Source organism: Rhinolophus sinicus, chromosome 12, assembly GCF_057876585.1.
Source record: "Rhinolophus sinicus isolate RSI-liver-muscle chromosome 12, RSI-T2T, whole genome shotgun sequence".
Lineage (NCBI taxonomy): Eukaryota > Metazoa > Chordata > Mammalia > Chiroptera > Rhinolophidae > Rhinolophus > Rhinolophus sinicus.
The window spans coordinates 12,200,853-12,222,800 of NC_142512.1; the positions used below are offsets into that span (position 1 = coordinate 12,200,853).

At 47.2% G+C, this 21,948-nt stretch overlaps 1 protein-coding gene across 12 annotated transcripts in view; it reads left to right on the top strand.

Moving 5' to 3' along the window:
• Window positions 1-21,948, top strand: part of GAS7 (growth arrest specific 7) — a 210,282-nt gene that overhangs the window by 105,289 nt on the left and 83,045 nt on the right. For 6 of the 12 annotated variants that reach the window (XM_019755227.3, XM_019755228.3, XM_074320748.2 and 3 more), the window contains exon 2: window positions 19,930-20,050. In XM_019755227.3, coding sequence (XP_019610786.1) covers window positions 19,930-20,050 — 121 coding nt within the window. Of the gene's footprint in view, window positions 1-5,900; window positions 6,145-14,572; window positions 14,742-18,955; window positions 19,052-19,929; window positions 20,051-21,948 lie in introns of those variants that run through there. The other 6 variants (XM_074320745.2, XM_074320750.2, XM_019755229.3 and 3 more) reach the window with 6 other exon arrangements.

Below are 21,948 nucleotides of genomic sequence, written 5' to 3' on the forward strand. Positions count from 1 at the left end.
TTTCTTTGGTATCTCACTTGGACATTGTTAACTTCAGATTTCTTCTTATATATATATATAGTCAGCTGCTAGCCTTGGCACTGTGCGCTTGGGGGAAGGTTGACTCCCCTTCACAGTTACTTGCCAGTAGGCTCAGTGATGCACACATCTCCCAACCCAGTTGCTGTTTTCAAATTGGCTCTCACCTGGTGCACTGCTGTTTTACTGCCTGGCCCTCTGGATATTCCAAATTGATGAAGGGCCTTGGAGCCAACCATGTTGAGTGCAGGAAACTGGCTGCTAGTCACCTCACGGGAGCCATTGGCCTGGTGGGTCTGGGGCCAGGCACTACCCTCAGGCCCATCCTTTTTCTTGCTTTCTTCTATAATGGCGTCTATCTTAATATCTTACCCCCCCCCACCCCCCGTGAGGGTGTGTCCTTATGCTCATGGCCTCGTGTGTGTGTGAAGATCATATTTCTACCACGACCACCTCTCTTGCACATTCCTCTTTCTGGGATTAGCAGGGGAAACATCCTTTCTGCAGTCCGTGAACACTTTTTTTGGTCTCTCACTTGGACATTGTTAACTTCAGATTTCTTCTTATGACCCCTTCTTCATTTGCTTTCTGTGACTCTGATGCTGAAAACTCACATCCATTCCTTCCCGGACATGGTGCCCCTGAGTGTGAGGCATGGACTGGATTGGAGTGTTCTTGCCTTCGAGAGGCCTGGAGAAGGGCCCCAGGGTCTGCATGCATTGATGGAGGACATCGGGGAGGGAGGGAGGGATGGGGCCGAAAGAGTATCAGGGAGAATTCATTCTCCCACCACATAAGGGAGAACTCACCTCAAGGTCCAGCTCTCCATCCTTTCTTTATGAACTCTAAACTGACCCATAGGATTTCATTGCCACCTCCATGCAGATGTTCCAGCTCCATGTGCCAAAGGCCAGACTTGCCCTAGTTGCCCACCGGTCACTTTGAACTTGGGTATGTAGCCAGTAAACTGTACCACATCCCCCTAAACTGGCTCCCACCACAGCTGGATCTCTCTGGGTTACTGTTCTAGTTCTCTTGTTCCCTTCAGAATCAGCTTCTACTTCTCTCCCATTTCCCTCATCAGTCACCCAGGCGTATTCTCTTTCTGACTTGATGTCCCCCCGCTCTGGTCAAGCCCTTTCTTTTCATTCCTGCTGTCAGGCAAATTCTGTATCTTCTGAGAAGCCTTCCTTGACCACCCCAGCTGAAAGTGATCTTCCTTTGAATTCTGAAAGCTCTTATTGTCTGTCAGCTTATTATTTGGCACTTATTATAGACTGCCTTGTCTAATTATTCCTTTTTCCCCCCACTTGTGTTTGTGCCTTGTCTTCCAAATTTTAGAAGTGCAGTCCTTTGTATTATACTTGCCTGCATCGTCCACAGCATTCAGGAAAGGGTAGTTAGTAACTATTAGGTGAATCATCGATCACGTGGCCATGGGTTACGTATCGGGTGGGGGTGTCTCAGATCCTGCAGCCTGGAGACCGCATGGGCTGCTCAACAATTTTTCCCTTCACGACTGTGAAGCATTTAGAAAACGTGAGTCATCGCCATACCCAGATGTTCTTTCTTATTAATGATCATTATGAGACAACATGATTTGTCCTATAGCAGACAAGGGCCTACAGCGAATGTGGCCTATTTTGGTTGACAGTTTTCAACTCAACTGAAACAAAGAATAATAACAAGAGGGTTGGTCACATCTGACTCCATTAAACTCAGGAACATGCTGCTCAGCGGAAATGATTGTCAATCTCTTTGCTTTTGGATCATGGGTTTCTTACTGTTTCTCTTCTGCCCACATGGCCCCATATGTAGAAACCTACCTGTTTGCAGAGACCCAAAAGGGCAGAACAATTCATGCTTTTCATAGCAACTTTAATGATACAGGACTATCAATCAAGCAAAACTAAAGTGACTTCTGCTTTCAGAAGCCAGAGGAACCCCAAACAGTAAACCCATTAGAATGCATTTGCAAGCCGTCCACACCCTGACATATTAACTGGTGAAGCCTAAAGAATGTCTGCAGGATTGGTTCTGCTTAGCTCAGGTCAGAGCAGATTAGCCTCTTGGTTTATAATGGCCCAGAGAGGTCCCTTGCCTTTGGCTGGCGGCCACACTGGGATCTGCGATGACTAGGATTTCTGTGTGTTGTCTGTAGTGGTGCATTATCGGGCGTGATTGTGTGATGATGCAGTGTCAGCGTGGTGTCAAGGCTGAATGGCCTTAACACTGTCCCCTCTTGGCTGTTGTAAAACCAAGAATTTATGGGTTGTGAAAGCTTCCGTGGCCACTTTAATTCCACAAAACCTGAAGGACTGGAGGTGAAGGTCTTGTGCTTTTATCTCCTCATGGGTGGGACCCTGTTTCCAGGAGCAGAGACAGACCTTGCTCCTATCTGTGTATTCCAGTGGCATGGCTGACCTCAAAGGTCGGGGTGTGGATATGCCATCTGGCCCCTCTTCTCACACCACAGAGAGAAGATGCAAATAACTCAGCTGCTGGCCAACCCCTCACCTCTGGATAACAGGCTCACTTTCTTCTCTTGTGGCTGGGTTGGGACTGTTTTACAAATGTAGATGTAAGCATTGCATTTTTGTTGTTTTTATAATGGGAGAGAAAAAGAAAGGGGGAGAGGGGTGGATTCCCTAACCAGCTCCCTGTTTCTAGTCTTCTTGGCATTTGATCGTTTTATTCCCTGGAGTCCTGATGTCAAGAGTGCAGTGCTGGTGGTGTTTTCTCCCTGGCTTAAAACCCATCCATGGTTTCTTCTTGCTTATAAAAGAGAGCCTGAATTTCTTAGCCTTGGTGTTCTCATGGCCTTTCATGATCTGACTCCTTCCTTAGCTACTACTTTTTCACCTTCCATGGCTCTTTTTTTTTAACTAAAGTTTATTGGGCTGACAATTATTAGTGAAGTTACATAGGTTTCAGGTGTACAGTTCTGTATTACATCATCTATATATCACATTGTGTGTTCACCACCCAGAGGCAGTTCTCTTCCCATCACCGTATATTTGATTCTTTCCTTCCATGCTTCTTAAACTCTGATGGAAGTGGTCCATCCACTTTTCCCCATACCTTTGCACACTACTTTCCTGGGCCTTTCCTCATGCTGGCCACACATGGAGTATCAACCCCTAAAGTTATTCATCCTGCCCACACTTCCTGATCTATCCCAAGAACCTTTATTTTCTCCTCTACTAAATGGGACAATGATAGAAATTCCTTTGTTGGTTAGTTAGGTGGATTAAGTGACATAAGATGTGAAGTCCTTGGTGTGCTTGGCCCAGAGCGAGTGCTCAGTAAGGGATTGTGGTCGTCATTCCTGCAGCTGATTGGAGCCTAACAATCAGAGAGGAGAAGTAGCGTCCCCCGGACAACCACGCTCGTGGCTTTGAGAAGGATGAGTTGAGCCCTGCCATCCAGGGTGGAAGGGCAAGACCAGAAAGGAGGAACGTAGATGCAGAAGGCAAGGAGTTGATGTGCCCAGATGGCCATTCAACTCCACAGGGCCCCTGAGAGTGCCATACTCTACTCCTAAGAGGAGAAACCTGTGACTGACATTAAGATGCTGGCCGTGCTGCCTCAGTGTCCCTGAGATTGGACACAAAACAGGTCACAGAGAGCCCTGCTGTAGATGCCCCAGGCTCATTTCCTAGTCAGCTTTCTCACTGCGTTCAGCAAGAGGCTGGGGTAGGTACACGTTTCACCTTCCCTGGAGATTCTGCCCCTGTGTGTCTCATAATGTGGCTCATGTGTCACACTGGCCATGGTTCCTTGATCTAAAGTATCTTTTGTGTGTGTGTGTTTGGTGAAATATACATAACATAAAATGTCCCATTTTAACCATTTTCAGTAGCATTAAGTACATTTACACTGTTGTGCAATCATCAATCTCCACCTTCCATCTTCAAAATTTTTTCATCTTGTAAAACTGAAACTCTGTACTGGTGAAACAATAACTTCCTATTTTCCCCTACCCCAGTCCCTGCCGACCACCATTCTACTTTGTATTTCTAAGAATCTGATTATTGTAGGAACCTCATAGAAGTGGAATCATACAGTGTTTGCCCTTTTGTGACTGCCCTGTTTCACTTAGCATAATGTCCTCAAGGTTCATTCATGTTGTAACATGTGTCAGAATTTCCTTCCTTTTTAAGGCTGAATAATATCCCGTTGTCTGTATACACCACGTTTTGTTTATATGTTCATCCATCAGTAGACACTTGGGATGTTTCTAAGTTTCGGCTGTTGTGACTAATGCTACTATACACAAGGGTGTACAAATACCTGTTAGAGTCCCTGCTTTCAATTCTCTTGGGTATTTACCCAGAAATGGAATTGGATCACCTGATAATTCTATGCTTAACTTTTTGAGGAATTGCCACACCGTTTCCATAGCAGCTGTACCACTTTACATTCCCACCAGCAGTGCACAGGGTTCCAATTTTTCCACCTCCTCGTCAACACTTGCTTTTTCTGGTTTTCTGAGGGAAGCCATCCCAGTGTGTGTGAGGAGATACCTCCTTGTGGCTTGCAGTCCCCTAACGATTAGTGACGTGGAGCATCTTACCGTGGGCTTTGGCCATTTGTAGATCTTCTCTGGAGAATTGTCCTCTGCCTTTTTTTAATTGGGCTATATGTTTCCTTGTTGAGTGTAAACACTTTTCGTGTCCAGGACACTGCAGCTGCTATTCTTCAGCCATTGTTGATGGTAACAATAACAACAACTAGCTTTTATTCAGCATGTACAGCCCCTTCAACTATGCTAAGTGTTTACAAGGATTCTACCCCCTTTAATTCCCATAACAACCTTTTGAGAAAGATATTGTGGTCATCTGCATTTTACCCTCGAAGAATCCACAGTTTAGAGGCCTTGCTCCCGTAGCACAGCGGGTGAAGCAATACGGGCGTGACCCGGGTCTGACTTGGTCTCTAGATGTTCGTACAGATCTCCTGGCTTCATCCAATGTCTTCGTGAGGAAACAGTTCATCCATACGAGCGTTTGAGGGAAGAAGTGATATTTTATAGCAAACCACCCAGGCCTTGGGAACGTGGTCCCTCCAGAAAATCACATTGACCTTTAGATAGAGAATCACTTCCTAAAATCCCAAAGGTTTGCCTAGGAAGGAAACACAGAAATGTATGGCATTTTAAGTGCGAAACCCTCAGCTGCTCCCAAAAGCTTTCTAAACAGAGTGAAATGACATATTCACCAAGGATCCAAGTCCCTGCTTAAATTCATTTCGTTGGTGGATGCGGTATTGTTCTCAGGGTCCAATCCTTTCTTCCCTTGCAACTAACAGCTTTGTGATTGTCAGGCCCTTTTCATCTGAGATGCACAGCATTGCTCCCTTTCGCCTGCTGTTCGTCAAGATTTGGAGGGGCTGAGGGCAGGCTGAAGGCAGGGGACCCTTGTCTTGTCCCTCTGGGGGCACTAGCTTTCCAGCCCTGGGAAGGTCAAACACAAAGGTTCTTTGGGGGAGCATTCTCTGTTCCTTTTATGTTGGGTTTTATCTGGCCTTGGGTTCACACAGCTGGGGCCGGGGCCAGGGCCAGAGCCGTGACTTAGGGTTGGGAAGAAGTTGGTGGAACATTCCCCAGCAGGGCTTGGGCAGACCCAGGGAGTCCCGCCTAAAATACAGTGGACAAAGGCGCTCTTGTCCACTGGCCTGGGGGTGGGAGGCATCTGGTCAGTGACACAAGCTTGGCTATTGTATGTTGTGACCTCAGCCAACTTTTTTTAGCCGAGAGAGGAGAAAAAGAGAGAAAGTTGTAAAAAAAAAAAGGGGGAAAGAAAGGAAAGAAAGAAAGCTTCAAGAAACTTTGCATCTGGAAAGTCCAGCATGCGTTGTTGATTTCCCCACAAGAGCTGGAGCAGATTTGGAAGGAACTGTGCAATGTCGTGGGTTCTTTGTGAAAGAATAGCAATGAGAAAAGCCACAGGAACATCCCTCAGGGTGCCCAGAGCACTGACCCTGGGGTAGCTGCTTCCTCAGCCTCATTTCCCGCAGAGGGTGCCGTGGAAAGGAAGCTGGCGGGGACCTGGGTCTGAGTCTAGAGACTTCAGAGACTCACCCCTGAGTTAGCAGCCCCCAAAGAAGATTAGCTGTCCTCTGATGGTAAGAATCAATTCTGCTTGCTGGCAGATGTATGTGCTCAGCTTGTGTTTCTTCTGCATGTTTCTACAATGACTTTGACATTTTACAGAGGCAATTCTGACAACCGTCTGCGATGTGGGCTCTAACTTCTGAGTTTAGAAAGTCTGGGGGCCCTGAATGCTGGGGGGCACGTTTAAGCAGGGAGATGAGAATACTGGGCCGTTGTGTGAGAAATCAGGAGGAGAGGAAGGGAGGAGGAAAAAGAATTTAAAAGGAATGTTTGTGGCGGGAAGGGGAGTCTTGGCTGTCCTGGTTACCTGAGAAGCAGAGTGGTGACACGGATTTCTGTTGTGGGGATTGGAGTCCACGTGTTGCCTCCCTCATTTTTAACTTTTCCAAAATTTGAAGCTTGGCTTCTCCCTACCTACCCATCTACCACCCCATGGCCTAGTTCTGGCTAGGACATGGTGGAGGGAAAGCTCATTAGGGGACACAGCTCCCCAGAAGGTAGTTGAGTATCTTCCCAGTACACCCAGTATCTACATGGTGGTTCCTGGCTGGGCTGGATGCTTCTGTCCAGTTTGGTGGTGGCAGTAATGGCCACAATAAAACTAATGGACACTCTCCTGAGACTTAGGGGTAGACTAGCCTTATTCCGCCAACCGCCCTTCTTTGGAATGAGGGCCCGTTCATCAGTCTAGAGTTTAGTGACCACTCTCTCAAGTCTGAGGGAGGTCCAGTTTCTATGGAAAGGTTAGCCTGTGTCTGTACGTACCTTCTTCCAGGATGCTCTCTCCCACTGGCTGGGTCAGGTACCATCTCTGATTTTGGCCTGACTTCTGATAGCCTGAGCCTGTGCCCGAAGACAGAGGGTGCTTATTACCTAGGAGCACCGTCTAATGGGCCGGCTGACCTCCTAGGAAAATTCACAGCAGGGCTTCTCAAAGGTTAGGGTGCATCTGAATTATCCAGTGACCTTTAAAATGCAATGTGTGCCTCTAGGGTGGGGCCTGGGACTCGGCATTTCTAATCAGCTCCCAGAGGATGCCCATCGTGCCAGTGCAGGGACCACCCATGGAGAATGACTGCTGTGAAGACCCCAGGCCAATCAATCTAGTTCTGACAGACTTAAGCTGCCCAGGACCTGACTGCAGAGTGCTGAGGACTGTGGCTGGTCTGGTAGGTTTATGGGGAAAAGGGATTAACAGAGAAGATGGGCACTAGGGACATTCAGAGGGCGGGCAAGGGCCTGGGCGAAGCTCTTACTGGCAGAGTAAGGCAGCAGCTGGAGCGTGTGGGGTGCAAGCCGTCGGCGTGGTGTGCCCAAACTTAAGTAGACTTTGTGTTTGGAGTGCATGTGAGTGGTGAACAGAAGTGCTAGCTGCTAGCAGGCCCAGAACATTTCCACTGGTGCCTGCCTTTGGTGTGGGGTGAATTCGAACGTTGGATGCAGGGAAGCCCAGGATGCCAGGGCAGAAATCTGATTGCTGGGCAAATAGAGCTCAACTGAGTGAGGTCCTGGGAATGACAGGGAAGGAGCAGGCAGACGCAGGGCCATCAGGACCGAACTGACCACCATGTACCAGGATGAGAGGTGGGAGCACAGAACTCCATGGTGGGGAGGCAGACCCCAGGGCTTTGAGGTGGGCAGCGTTCCGGGGATAGTCTGATGCCTGTGAGTCCCGTGTCTACATTTGAATGTGACTTTGCTTGGAGACCATCTGGTCCAACTTCTGTATTTTCAAGATGAGGCAATTGAGGCCAACCAGCAGAAATGAAGTAGGTTGCTCAAGATCTAACAGCAAGACAGCAGCAGCGTAAGCCTGGCACTCAGGCCTGCCAGTTCATATCCTGCGTTCCTTGCATGGGGCCACAGAGAGGTTGGAGGTCCCAGACCTCGATAGTAGTAAGGCCCTGGGCTCTCACCGTTTGTCTAGTTTTATATGCACCAGTAACAGAGGCTCCAGAAGTGTCAGCTGAATGGGGTTGGTAGGAATTGTACCCCTAAGGACTCAAGGAAACGATTCCAGCTCCTGTTAGCCTGTCTCCTTCTGGTGCTCATGGTTCAGAACCAATTCGGTCTCACAGAAAACCAGGTCTCCGAGTCAGACATTTTTGATTGGAACCACTTGGAGCACAGGCATTAGCACCGCAGAGGAACTGGAATGAGTCTGTCTGGTGAGACTCGCTGCCCTGGTGTTCTTTTGGTGCCCTTTGTCCTGCAACTGCCAACCACAAAGCCGGACCAGCTGGATCTCAGCCCCGGCAGGCCGTCAGAGGCACCCACCTTTGTGCCCTAATGAGCTCTGGCTTCCTTTCTCTAAAAGAGCACCAACTCCCTGAGGAAGCCTGCTTTTGCCCCCAGGGCATCTGTGGGCAGCCGCTGTTCACTTGCCCTTGATGTTCCTGGCAGGCTGCTTTGCATGAGGCACCGAGCCCATCCATGACTGCCTGAACAAGCAACTTCCAACTCCCTCCTTCACTTCTTCGCTCCCCTTTGAATGAAACAAAGTGCTTGGTAAATTCAGTTATGGGGTTTTCTTCAGAGGTGTAACAACTTCAGAATGTGCCAGAAACACTGGCATAGGGCATTTTGGGGTTTTGTACCTTAATATTAAAGGAAGGCTGAGGAGGGGGCTTCACTAGTATTTTTTTCTGTTTGCCCCCTCCTAATACCAAGTGTTGGCAAAACTCTCTTGTTCCCAGGCTTTTCCCTCTGCAAAGGGAATTTGCCCAGGAATCATCTAGAGGAGCCCTCACCCTATAAGGAGATCCCTAGGGAGGTGACCTATTGTGGGTGACAGATCTTCAAAATGTCCTTCAAAACTATCTTCGAGGGCCGGATAATTGATTCATTATTATGGATATAAATTAGTAGGGAAAATCGAGCATGTATTTTGAGATCCTTTAGGACTATGGGAAGTGCTCATGTCGAGCCCAGCTTCTTCCTCTGACGCATAGGGACATTTCAGCCCTAAAGAGGCTAGAACAGTGGCTTGTGGCAAAGAGGGGGAGAGTAACTGTTCAGCTTCTTCATACGGGTCTGAAGTATAATGCCCACAATTTAATATCCTGTTTTGGGCATGTTTTGAATGATTTCAAAATTTTGTTAAATCTCTTCACTTTAAGGATGTCTCAGACAACATTCCTTTCCCTCCAGTTGTATTGGATTTGGGTGAGTAAACGAAACCATATCTCTAGACCCAAAGAGCTCAAAAGAGTTGGGGCAGACATCACACACACACACACACACACACACACACACACACACACACAAAGTAATGTTTTATGAACGTTTGTGTTCCTGTCAGGAGGTCTTTGTCATGTCTTGTGTTTATGTGGTTGCTCCTTTTGCTTATGCTGGTCATTTAAATGCCTTGAAATTTCCCTTGTGGTGGTTTTGGTTTCTGTTATGAAAGAAGTTCCTCGGGTGCTAGAATCCCAGTTTTTTTGCAGTCTGGAAGTCCCTGGTTTTACAGATGAGGAAACAGAGGCCCAGAGAAGCAAAAAGGACTGTAAATTACAGCTTGTCTGGGGACACAGCCTCTTTATGCCTAGGCCTGTGTGACTTCTACTAATTCTTCTGTAGCTCTGAGGTGGAGATAGGGTATTTGGCGCATGTGACTTTCACCTGCCAAGGAAGTGGTAAGGGGTAGGGGGAAAGGGGTCAGCCTTCCTTAACAGCCTGCTGGGAAGTTGAGTGTGTGAATAAAATGTTAATCCCAAGCCTGTGAACAGAATCCCTCAGGTTTTGCTGCTCAGGAGCCAGAAGCCAGAACAGGCTGATGGGAGCACTGCTTTGCCCTTTATAGCTGGGAAGCAACAGGATCAGGCAGGCCTTAGAAAGGGGACAAAACTCAGGGGCTTCCTCTGGGGTTCCCCACTAGACTCCAAGGTGAGAAAGCAGCCGCACCTTCCCATCTGATTCCTGGAGCTGTTCTCCGTATTTCAGGAGCACCTGTGGGAACCCCCTTCCCTGAGTGGCCTTAAACACAGCCACGAAGACTTGGGGCACCTCCTCCAAACCCCTGTACATGGCAGGAGTGACTGCGATATTTGGTGGCACAGTTGTGCTGGTTGGCCAATGCCGAGATTCTCCTAAGAGATGGGTGTCTGTCAGGTCCCTGTCATGCTTTTTGGTGCCCCTGGGCAGAAGCCGTCAGCACAGCACCAGCCATCTCAGATACAAAAAGTTTGCTGACATCCAGAGTTCCTGTCTCCTTCAGAACCCTATTAATTGGCCCTTCTATCTCCAGCTGTGTGGCAGGTGCAACGGTAATAAAAATTTTTCTTCCTGTGTCGGTGAAGTGAAGGCTCATGCAGGAATGTGTGTAAGGCCCGCACGGAAGCCACTTCTCCATGATCTATTTCTTCCTACCCTCTGCTGCATGACCCGCAGACACTTCAAGGCCGTGAAATGGCTTCTGAACCAGGAAGAGCCGCACAACTCATCCTTGCAATTCCCAGTATCATTTGCAAATCTTTTCATCCATGCTTGCCTCACTGAAGACCCCATGTTTTTCCAGTTTAGTGGTTTTTCCTGGGAGGGTTGACTTCCTGCATCCTTGCATGGACTACTTTGTAATTGTGTTAATCAAAATTCCTGGGCAACCAGATCACTCCATTCCACTTTAGGGTCAGAAAATGGAGTTTATTGTTCTGTGTCCTCTCCCTGCCCAGTCCTGACAAACAGGCCCAGTGAGTTGATTGACCATCAGGGGGGCACTGTGGGGCTTGCAGATGGATATTCAGGGTGGCCTGGGACCTTCGCTGAGTCTTGAAGTAGCTAGACACATCTGCAGTTCTTGAAGTGGTTTAGCCTCCAGGCCCACGGCTGGCAGCTTTGTGGGTTCTGGGAGAAAATTCCTATGGCACTAAAGTCCACCACTCGTCATGGGCACCCGTGACAGCCACAGTGCAAGGGTTCCTCTAACAGCTTTGTGGACGGAGGACAGTGAAGGTAGCTAATGCAGGCAAGGAAGAGCATGGCAGGTGCTCCCTGGGAACGAGCTGGGGAGCCCAGTGAGTCACCCTGTGGGCACCTGTAGATAGCATCCAGGGAGGCTTCTCACAGGGGTGGAGGTCTGGCATGAGCAAGCAGGGGATTCAAGCCAGTGAGATTACTGCTGGGAATGTGTCCCCATGCATCCATCCATCCATCCACCCTGAGCAGTGAGACCTGAGGACACTTGGGTTGGACCAGGGTTTGGAAGAGTCCTGGGGACGTTTGCAGTGAAGGGTTTAAAGCCTGGTTTGGAAAGTTCCTTTAATGGACTCAAAGAAACATCCCTGCTGACCAGGTGATTTCTAATAAGGGGTTTGAGTACACACCTGGAAGTTTCTGGTAAAACCTCTGAGGAGCGAGTCACATTTACTGAGAAATTCTGCAGATAGAGACATGGAAGGAAGAAAGGCGTCTTGTTGGTAAAAAGCTGGAGATGAGCCTCATGTGCTTGACCCCCTTTTCAGACAGGGGTTCCAACCAGAGTGGCTCGAGGGGAAGCAGAAACGCTCAGACTCAGCATGGAAAGTAGCTGGACAGTTGTCTAAGTGCTGAGAGAGGTTTTGGCTTTTGGAATGCTCTTAGGACATCCAAAGGCAAAGCTTGGTACGAATGAGGTCTTCAGGAAGCCCTGGGCTTCCTACTGAGTTTTCCCTCTGCAGGCAAAGTGCTTTGGTCCCCCCCTGTCCACCTTAATGGATTCGGGGCTCAGGACTCCCTGTGGAAGCTGATTACTCATGTGGCCAATAAAAGGTGGCTGGAGGTCAGACTCAGCAACACCTGGGTCCAGTAAAGAGTCTGTGGTCTCCAAGGACCCTTCCGTTCTGTCATGTTCTCTGTGGCTGGAAACCCGTCTTTCTCCAGAAAAGAGACAAGAGCAGATATTAGATACCAGAGGATAGGAGCAAATTGGGCAGGTTCTTGGTAGGCTTGGCAGGAGGGAGAGGAAGGGGATGTTTCTTTGTTGGGATGGAAAGGAAGAATGGGGCTCTGGTTTTGGTTCTCTAGGTGTCCTCACTTTTCTCCTCCTACCTCTTTGTCTTTTCTATTATCATGTGGAATTTGTGATCCAGGTTATTATTTCATTTTTTTTTTTTACTCTGTATATTGAGGGTAGTGATACATATGTACATATGTGCTGTAACTAGATTTATAATATTTACACATTTTTAAAGCTGATTTCATGGTCAGCCTTGATTTTATTTTACCTTGACTGCTTCATTCTTCACCTATAATTATCTTAACTTTCCAGGCATTTGGAATATATCTTTTAAGCACTTTTTCTAAGGACGGCACACGAGTGAACCTTTATCTGTAGAGGGATACATTTTGATCACCTTCACTGTGGTAAGACAGCTCGACCACATAGGAAGGTCTCACATTTTCTACAAAACAATCCAGAGGTGTCTTTTGAAATATGATTACAGAGAAGTCTGTCACCTGCTTTATTAGTGCTCCTTCGTGGGAGACACCCTCCTCCCACTTAAACAGTGATAAGACCTTATCCTCTTCTTCGCTGTGTAAATATATTGTTAGGGTGTGTCAGCTTGTTGGGCTTTAAAAATCCGCTTTGCCTTGGGCAGTGTTGGGCCTTGCACAAATATGTTTTCTTTTAGCTGAGAGAAGTTTTTTCCCCACCTTATCTATCGTTCCTGGTAGTTTCTTTTCTGTTAGAGCTTTTGTTCTAGTCTCTTAGGGAACTCCTAGCACCCATCTATATCTTGGCTTGCTTTTCTGTACCTCTGTTTTCATTTTTTTTTTTTTTCTCATTTCTTTTGCATTCTGGGAAAACATTCTTAAATTTGTTTTGTCCATAACTAATTTTTTTGCACTACAAATTCTATACGTTATTATTGCAGCCAATACGGATGTTTCTTCTGTTACAACCTTTTAAATTCCCCTACAATTTGATCATTTCCTGTCCCTTTTTTATATCATTTTCTTTGTCAAACCAATTTGCTTTTTGAATTAGTTTGTTCTCTCCTTATGATGTTTTATCTGATGCTATATCTGAAAGATATATAGATGCTATATCTTTCTGCCCTCTATTAAGGTTGCTCAATGGTTTCCTGGAATTTTTCTTTTGTATGTATTATATGCGGTCATCATTAGAAGTTTGTGCTTCTCCTGAGGCGTCTGGACACCCTCATTTTCTGCAGTTAAAGAAACACTGTTATCTTGTTTCGCCCACCTCCCATTGCTCAATGTTGAACAGTCCATTCCATCAGATCCATTAAGAGCTGGGATTTGTTCACAAATGGGGCACACATGTTGCTTGGACTGCCATTCTCTGTCTACTTGTTTGGCGAAAAAGCTTCCTCAAATCTGTTTAAAGCCCAGTTTCTACGGCAATTCCCATTATCCATCCCTCCATCCCTCCATCCCTCCATCCCTCCATCCCTCCATCCCTCCATCCCTCCCTCCCTCCCTCCATCCATCCATCCATCCATCCATCCATCCATCCATCCATCCATCCATCCATCCATCCATCTATCCATCCAATGTTCCGGGTACTATGCTGAGACTAAAGCTAGGAATGAGGTGAACATGGCCCTGCCTTCCTGAATCTAACAGTCTGTTTCTCTGTTGCATGGCCTCTCCTCCTCCCTCTGGCCGGGTCTCCAAATCTCTCACCATTGAAAGAACATAATGATGCTACTTGGGTCCATCTTTTCCTTACCCGCCTGTAAAGCTTGTAGGGATTACATTTCTCAGAATGCACCGTGCCATTGCCATAGTCCCCAGCTTCCTCCCCAGGTATTTTCTGTGAGTTGCTCTCTCTGAATGGATAGAGAAAGGCTGCCAGAGCTGGAGAGAATAGTACATCCACCGGTGAGGCAGAGGAGAGGTGCCCATTATCCTTGTAGACACAGATCCTGAGGCTGGTGGCATCACTGTAGGACGTGGTGCCCTGCTTCATGCTTTGTGTCTTTACCTGTTGCCAGAGGACATCATCTATCCTTGGGTAGCTGTTTCCAGCTTTGTGTAGGAGTCTCTCCACTCTAAATAGGTGTCCAGCAGAAAGGTGTGGAGCGGACTCTCCAGTCTCTGGCCCAGCTGGGTCTGGGTCTTCTTGGTGGCTCCCTTGCAGCCCCTGTCACTGATTGGTTGACTCCCTGTGAGTGACAGTGGAGGCCCCTCCTGGCTGCTGGGTCTGGGACTGCTCAGGGAGCACTACTAGCAAGGACCTGGTTCCCAGGGACTGAGGCCTTCCAGGCCCACCCCGCCATGCCCTGACAGCTTCTGGGTGTCCAGCTGGCTATGCGTTTGGGAAAGCCGAACTTGCTGGAGAATTCGTTATGGAAGAGCCTTCAAGTAGTGCCAATCACGGCACCGGGCTCATTAGCAGTCATTGCCATGGTAACGGGTCTGCCAGAAAGTGGCTTGTTAGGCTGACAACTTCAGACATGTTATATATAGATCTGGGTGTGCAGAGAGTGGGGGTGTGGGGCCCTGCGGATATGCCTTTCTTTAGCACTCCTATTGCTTCTGGGCTTGGGGAGTGAGAAGACAGGGAATGGGAGGACCTTAAAACTGTCTGATCTGGCTGCTAAAACAGGTACCTGACGACCACCAGTTAACATCAGCAAGTAACATTTGCTCACATCTGCAGAAGGTAAGAATCAGGTGTTCCCAGAAGCCCCCAGAGGGGGAAGGAGTCCCAGGTTGAACTTGAAAAAAGAGTGGTGATGGCTGTGGGGAGCAAAGAGTGGGGGTTCATACTGACTGGAGGCCACAGAGACAAGATGGAATCTCTCTTAAAATAGTTTATTTGAAGGGTTTGGGCTAGGGGCTAGGATCCTTTTCATTAATAAGGAGCTGTGCAGCTAAACACTGTCTTTTTATAAATTGTGCTTATTAAAATTTTATGTTTCCAGTTTTGATTTCAGAAGGGATGTCTTCTCTCGGTTGCTCCCTCTAAGGCTGCAAACCAATTTCTTCTGAATTCAGTGAGTGTAAGACTCACCTAGGATACATGTTAAAAGGTGGCCCCCAGGCTCCAGGTTGATTTGGTGGTTGGATCAGGACCCTGGAATCTGCACTGTGACCCCCATGTCAGGTGACTGACAGGGTGGCACAGGGACCACACTTTGAGAAACATTGCTGTAGGGGGATTTGTTTTCATCTCTGGGTAACTTCCCTTTGCTTGCTTGCTCATTTCTTCTCCCCAAGGGGAATCAGTAGCCATCATTAACAGGACAATTTTTTTTGGTTGTGTTATTTTAAATAAGGAGATAATGAAGTACAGCCGGGGAACGTGATTGCTTGGATGTGGGTGGTGATATTTCTGTACATCTCCTGGGAAAGCATGTGCACACTTGGCTGGAGACTGCTCCAGGCAGGAGAATCAGGCCTGAGTTGTCATCCTCCTTGGGTGGGAGCTGGGATGTCAGGTGGTGCAGGTGAAGAAATGGAGCTTGTTATGGAGAGCTGGGGAAAGACCGACCGAGGGTAGCCTGGATGTAGGTAACTGGATGGACGTGTCTAGAACAAAGCTGATATTTTAAAGTTCGGTTTTATCATTTAATTAGCTGTGCAATGTGGGGAAAGTTGTTAAATTTTCTGAGTCCCAGATTCCTCATTTTAAAATGGGGGGAGAATGGCATCTATGTGGCAGGCTTGTTGCAAAGATTCGAGATGATGTGTTAAGTGCCTGACCCAGTCCTTGGTGTACTTGCAGACATTTAGTGAGTGGTCAAAGTCATTATCGATGGGCAGAAATAGAATCTGAGTGCAGACATATCTTGAGTACCTATTAGGCTAGGGTTCTGAAGTGGTGTGGAAACCTCTTGATAAAATAGAGTGAGGCTGTACGCACACATGCATCCATTTTGGGGGCAGAAGATCTAATTTTCCTCAAATTCTCAGAGGATGAGTTTCCATATGTAGTTGAGCAAGTTGCTTACTGAATAAGGGGACCCAGATGACAGGGCCCAGGGAGCCTGACACCCAGCCTTGCACTCTGGGTGGGTGGTCCATCCAGGGGAAGAAGGGGCAGGGTTTTATAACTCCCACAAAGTCATATTGTGCATTAGGTTAAGAATTTCTGAGTTGAGAAAACCATCTTCATCTCTGCCCACTCCCTCTGACCTTGTTCCTTGTAGGTAGGACCTGTGTCAGCCCTGCTTCTAGATCCTATTCCCATGGGAAAGAGCTGACAGAATGGAGGGGGGGAGAAGCCACAGGACTAAGGAAGGGAAGGGAAGGATTTGACTTGGCAGGAAGCTAATTAGAAGAATAAGTTGGTAGAGACCTTAATTATTGGGTAGTTGCTCATGCTGTATCCTCTTGGTGGCTGTGGAGCAGTTCTCCCAGGACGCCTGCACCTCCACGGGCAAAGTGGTGAGGTAATGTTGGTGGTTTGGAGGTTGTAAATGAGAGCCTGCAGGTTGAGAGGCTAACTTCTGCCTTGTTTATGTCTTTCCAAAAGTTTTTTTATTGTGGTAAAATACACCTAACATAAAATTTATCTTCCATGACTTTTACACATTCACAGTTTTGTGTAACTACCACCACTGTCTAGTTCCAAAACATTTTTATCACCCCCAAAAGAAAACCCTGTACTTACCCACCCACCCTCCCCAGCCCCTGGCAACCACTAGTAATTGGCTTTCTGTATATGTGGATTTTCCTATTCTGGACATTTCACGTAAGTGGAATCATACAGTACGTGGCCTTTTGTGTCTAGCTTATTTCACGTGGCGTGATTTCAAGGATCATCCATGTTGTAGCTTGTATTAGTACTTTGTCCCTTTTGATGGCTACCTATTTTTTGTATGGATTCACCACATTGTGTTTGTCCATTCCTCGGTTAATGGACACTTGGGTTGTTTCTATCTTTTGGCTATTGTGGATAATGCTAGAACAGGGTGTATAAGTGTCTGAGAGTATTTTCAATTCCCTTGAGTATGTACACAGTTGTCTCCACATCTTTTGACTCCTGACTTGTTTCAGTCTAGCCAACAGGAATAACTTCTTTCTGTGAGACGGGAAAGGCAAGGAGGCTGCCTTGGGGGAATGGAGGAAAAGCACAGTCAGATGGCAAGCAGAGCGGGGACTGATGGCTGTTCTGGAGGGGGATGCGGACACCACTTTTGCCACGCTGGCCAAGTTAGGAAATTGGCCTAGGTGCCCTCCTCCCTTCATTCGGCACTTCTTGGCACCTCTTGGCTCAGTATCATGGGTGCCTCCCTGCAGGCACCTTTTATAGTATTCAAGATGGCGGGTCCTGCATTTTCTAGCTGGGGAGACTTCAGAGCAGTAATCAAATGGTCATCAGAGTTCTCAAATGTAAACCAGAGCCTTTTCTGACCCCACAGGGTTATTTAGATAAATTAACTACAGTCGTTCTAAAGAGAAAAGCACCATGCAGCAGGTGTTGTTGCTACGTCACAGGTAGGGCACAGAGAGTCAAAGGTTCAGTCCACTCACTCAGCCGGCCCAGCTAAGGAGCGTTCTCTTCATCGCCCAGCCTTCTCACCAGGATGTGGTCCTCAGTGTCTTAGTGTGTTAATCTCCCCAGCAGGCCTGTGTTTGTCTTTTAAGTCAGGTCGCCTTGGAAACAGAAACCTGGGAGATGTGACTGTTAATAGTGACAGTTCAGCCGCAATGATGGTGAGGTTGGGGTGAACTTGACACCACAGTGGAGGCTGCATGAAGCCTGGTCTTACTCGGCACCTAGGTGGCCCCCCTTATACTGGAAGCCCCCATTTATTGAGCATTCTTAGTGACCGGAACTTTCCCAGGTGCTGAGTTTGTTGTTATTACTCTCCACAGTGTCTTCCACAACTGGGATAACATCCTCCTCCGTTTTATAGATGTGGAAATAGACACAGCTGGTTGAGTCATTTCCCTGGGTCGCGGGAGTACTAAGTGGCCAAGTCAGGTTTGAGCCCGAAGCCAGAGGCCTGTGTTCACTGTGCTTTCGGGTCCCTCTGTCCCCTGCAACCCGTTTCTGGCCATGTCAATCTCAGACACTCACTTAATACCCTTTAACAATTTCCCATGTCCTCCCTGGTTATTTGGACAAACACCAGTCTGGCCTTCCCATCTTAGACGCTATAAGTTGCCTGACTCAAGCAGAAGCAACCTGGTTGTAGAATATTTCTTTCTTCAGCCAAGCCCCCTGACCTCCATCTTCCTATTTGACTCCCAACCCCACTCAGACAAAATGTGTATCTCCTGTATGTGGGTTATTACACACACACACACACACACACACACACACACGCACACGCACACGCACACACACTACTCAACAGAAAGCTATATTTGTCTTGCATGTGTTTTGACCACCTGCCAATCTGGGAGCGGCCAGAGCAGTGTCTGGAGGCCCAAGTAAACATGCTCATGTGCCTGCTAGTGAGAAGGCTGCCCGCCTGCTGTCCATCTCCCTGGCACCTGGCAGTTTAAAAGCCAGGCTTTCACACTGAATCAAAGAGCTGCTGCAGGTTAACAGGTGTGGGAGACAGAAGCATTCAGGGCATAAGGGGAAGGTTTTTAATTAAATAGTAAAACTTCATAATGAAACATATCCTGCAGCTACACAGAGGGCCACCGGGAGGCCATGTTTACTTGAAGTCCCAGGAGCATCTAGGATCGATCCCATCCTGCAGGGGCACACAGGGCACCTTAGGAAGCAGAAGCACGTGGCTTTGCAGTCTGCAGACAGCTGAGAGCAGTCGGGGAGCTGAGTGTCTACTGCTCACTTTCAATCTGTTATCTTGTTCTCTTATGCTGTGGTCATCAGTGACCAAAAACTACCTTGTGGGCATGGCTGGGGGTTGCTGAGGACATTTAGAGCTGATTCGTTTTAATATTTCTGAACAGGGTCCAGCTTTGCTGAGAAATTCATGGCTCCTCTCCTCCTGTGGCTAGAATCCTGTCTTTGGTCAATTTACTTTCTTCACAAGGCACAGAAATTATGTGAGCTAATTTGAACCTTCTTTCCTTACATTCAAATGTTCTTTAGCTAACAACTTTTATTTTTGTGTTTATTGAAGAGAATTTAGATGGAAGAGATAAATACAAAGAAGGGAATAAAAGCTTCCTGTAATTCCACCACTGGAAATCAATTCTGTTTTAGCATCTGTGTCTATACTTAGCTTCTCTGTGTTCTATATATTTTCCTCCATTTTTTTTTTTTTTTTTAAGGAAAGTACTACTGTGTATGGTTAAAATAATTAAACTGCACATAAGTGCGTGTGATGAAAGGACAGTCTTCGTTTTGTCTCAGATTCCCAGTTCTCTTTGAGTGATTCGGACACTTGAGAAAACCCCACCTCGCTCTTCATCGATTCTGGGCATTATTATAGATGGTTTTACATCTTGCTCTGCTGAGACTTGTATTAATTACTTCTGGTAGGTTCTCACAGCAGGCCCTGGGGCTTATCTGCTGCTCTGCTCGGTGGTCCCAGGATTTCAGGCTTCACATTCCACAGCTGGAGTGCGTAGAGTGATGGACCCCCAGGAAGTGGAGCACCCCAGTGAGAGTTTTCTAGGGGCTATGACGAGAAACTCGAGCTCTGTTAACTGACTGGCACTTCCCTCTGTCCTCTAGGGGAGGCTGTCCCTGCTGCGGTGGCTCTGAAAAGGCAAGCACTCCTCACACCTCACACTCAGGCAACTGCCAAAATCACACACGTGTGGCCTGTGACCTCCCTTAGGGAGTCCTGTGGGCAATCCCCCCGGCCCCCAACATGGAGCTATTCCAGGGTGACTTCATCTGCCTCTGACTTCCTGGTTGAAAAACAGTTACTGCAGAAATGCCAAATGTGTGTGACCTTTTCTTTTCTCCTCAACAGAAGCCTGGAATGGTCCCCCCTCCGCCAGGAGAAGAAAGCCAGACTGTTGTCCTTCCACCTGGCTGGCAAAGCTACCTGTCCCCTCAGGGGCGGCGTTACTATGTCAACACGACCACCAATGGTGAGTCCCAGCCTGGGAAGCATTCTCACCAGCCCCCAGGTTTCTGTCTCTCTGGAGGAGTAAGTTTTCTCCTCCCTCCTCCACCTCCTGGTTTTCAGACTTTTTCTTCAGAAATCTACCTCAGAGTCTGTTTTGTGCCCAGAGCTTCGTGCTAGGGACCTGAAGCTGGATTGGGAAGGCTGCCCTTCAAGGTTGGGGTCATCTTCAGACCCTCACAACCTGAGCATGTTTGTTGAACCCAACCTCACAGTGTGGAACTGTGTTTTCCGAATTGGGATCTCGAACAGTTCTGTGGTCAACAGCTGGTTTAAATCAAGTTGAACAGGTTTAGCTACTGCATGGTTTCTGGACATTTTGAATGTATTAAATGATGCAGGATCTCCCAAACAGGCATTGCAAGTGTCGTTTTCCTACCTTCACAGCATATCTTTCTTTTCCCTGAATTGTCTCACTGGCTGGCATTTCTTGGTATGTTCTTTGGGGAATGCTGGGGCTGCTTATGGATTATTTATTCTAACAGATTATACAGTTTCCATATGCGTTTCTGTGTTAGGACCGCATCTCCATGCCCCCAATTACTAGGGACTTCCTGAGCCTTCACAATGACTCCAGGATCACAGGATGTAGACGGGAGGGTAACTGGCAAGAAGGGGGGAGAAAGTTTATGAAAGAGCCTGTAGGGGCAGCTGGTTAGCTCAGTTGGTTAGAGAGCAGGTGCTCTTAACGACAAGGTTGCCGGTTCGATCCCCGCATGGGCCACTATGAGCTGTGCCCTCCACAACTAGATTGAAACAACTACTTGACTTGGAGCTGATGGGTCCTGGAAAAACACACTTAAAATAAGTAAGTAAGTAAGTAAGTAAATAAATAAATAAATAAATAAATAAAAGGAGTTTTGATGGGTTCCTATAACAAGTGAGCAGAGTCGTGCTGCTGACTGGTCATGGGCAGGGCAGAGCAAAACCAGCAAACAGCTCTGTCTCTTGACCTCCAGGACTCCCCAAGGATATCGCTGTGAGAGAACAAAGGATAGAAATACAGAAAGTTAGATTCGGTAGAAATCACAGATGTTTGTGCCAAGTCAGAACCTGAAATTTTACCTAAATCCACCTGTTGGCTCAGTCGTGGTTCTCACTTCCCTCATCTGTGTCTACCTGACTTATGGCCACCTCGTCCCACCTGATGGGATCCTTAATATGGCTGATGATTAGGAGCCTGCACTTGAAGGTGTCCTGGTGACAGCAGAGCCAGGTGCTGTTTAGAGGGAGCAACAGAGAAAGCAGCTGCCAGCTGCCACTCGGGCGGTTGGTTTGTTCATATGCCCTGGCAACCTGGCCTTCCACGGGCCCCAAGTGGGTGTTCCAGTTGAATAGGTAAGCGGGGTTTCTAGGAAAAGGGAAGTAGGACTATTTCTGACCATTCTATTCTTCAGCTTCCTCAAAACAAACACATGAGCAGCTTTGTACTGTTATCAGACTTTGAAGTTTCAGAGGAAAATGTTTTATGTGCAACTCCCCAACTGCAAAATGCAGAAATTGGACCATATGATCCTGAGCTCATCAAGAATTTGGATCCATGCCAGGGTGGGGGTAAAAGTGGCTTTCTAAAATCAGCATTTTTTTGTGTGCGTGTGTGTTTTAAATTAGAAAATAATATATTCTCAGTAAAAAGAAATTTAGTAAGTTGGAAAAGTGTTTAAAATAAAAATACCTGGTTCCAGTCCCTGGAGCTATTTATCACACATATTCTTCTAGATATTCATATTCTCTCACCTTCTAAACATATGCATGGTTATTCTTTCTAATAAATTGGAAAATACTATCCATATTGTTCTATAATTTGCTCTGACAGTCTATGATGGGCATCTTTCTATATTTGTACGTTTCAGCCTAACTAAT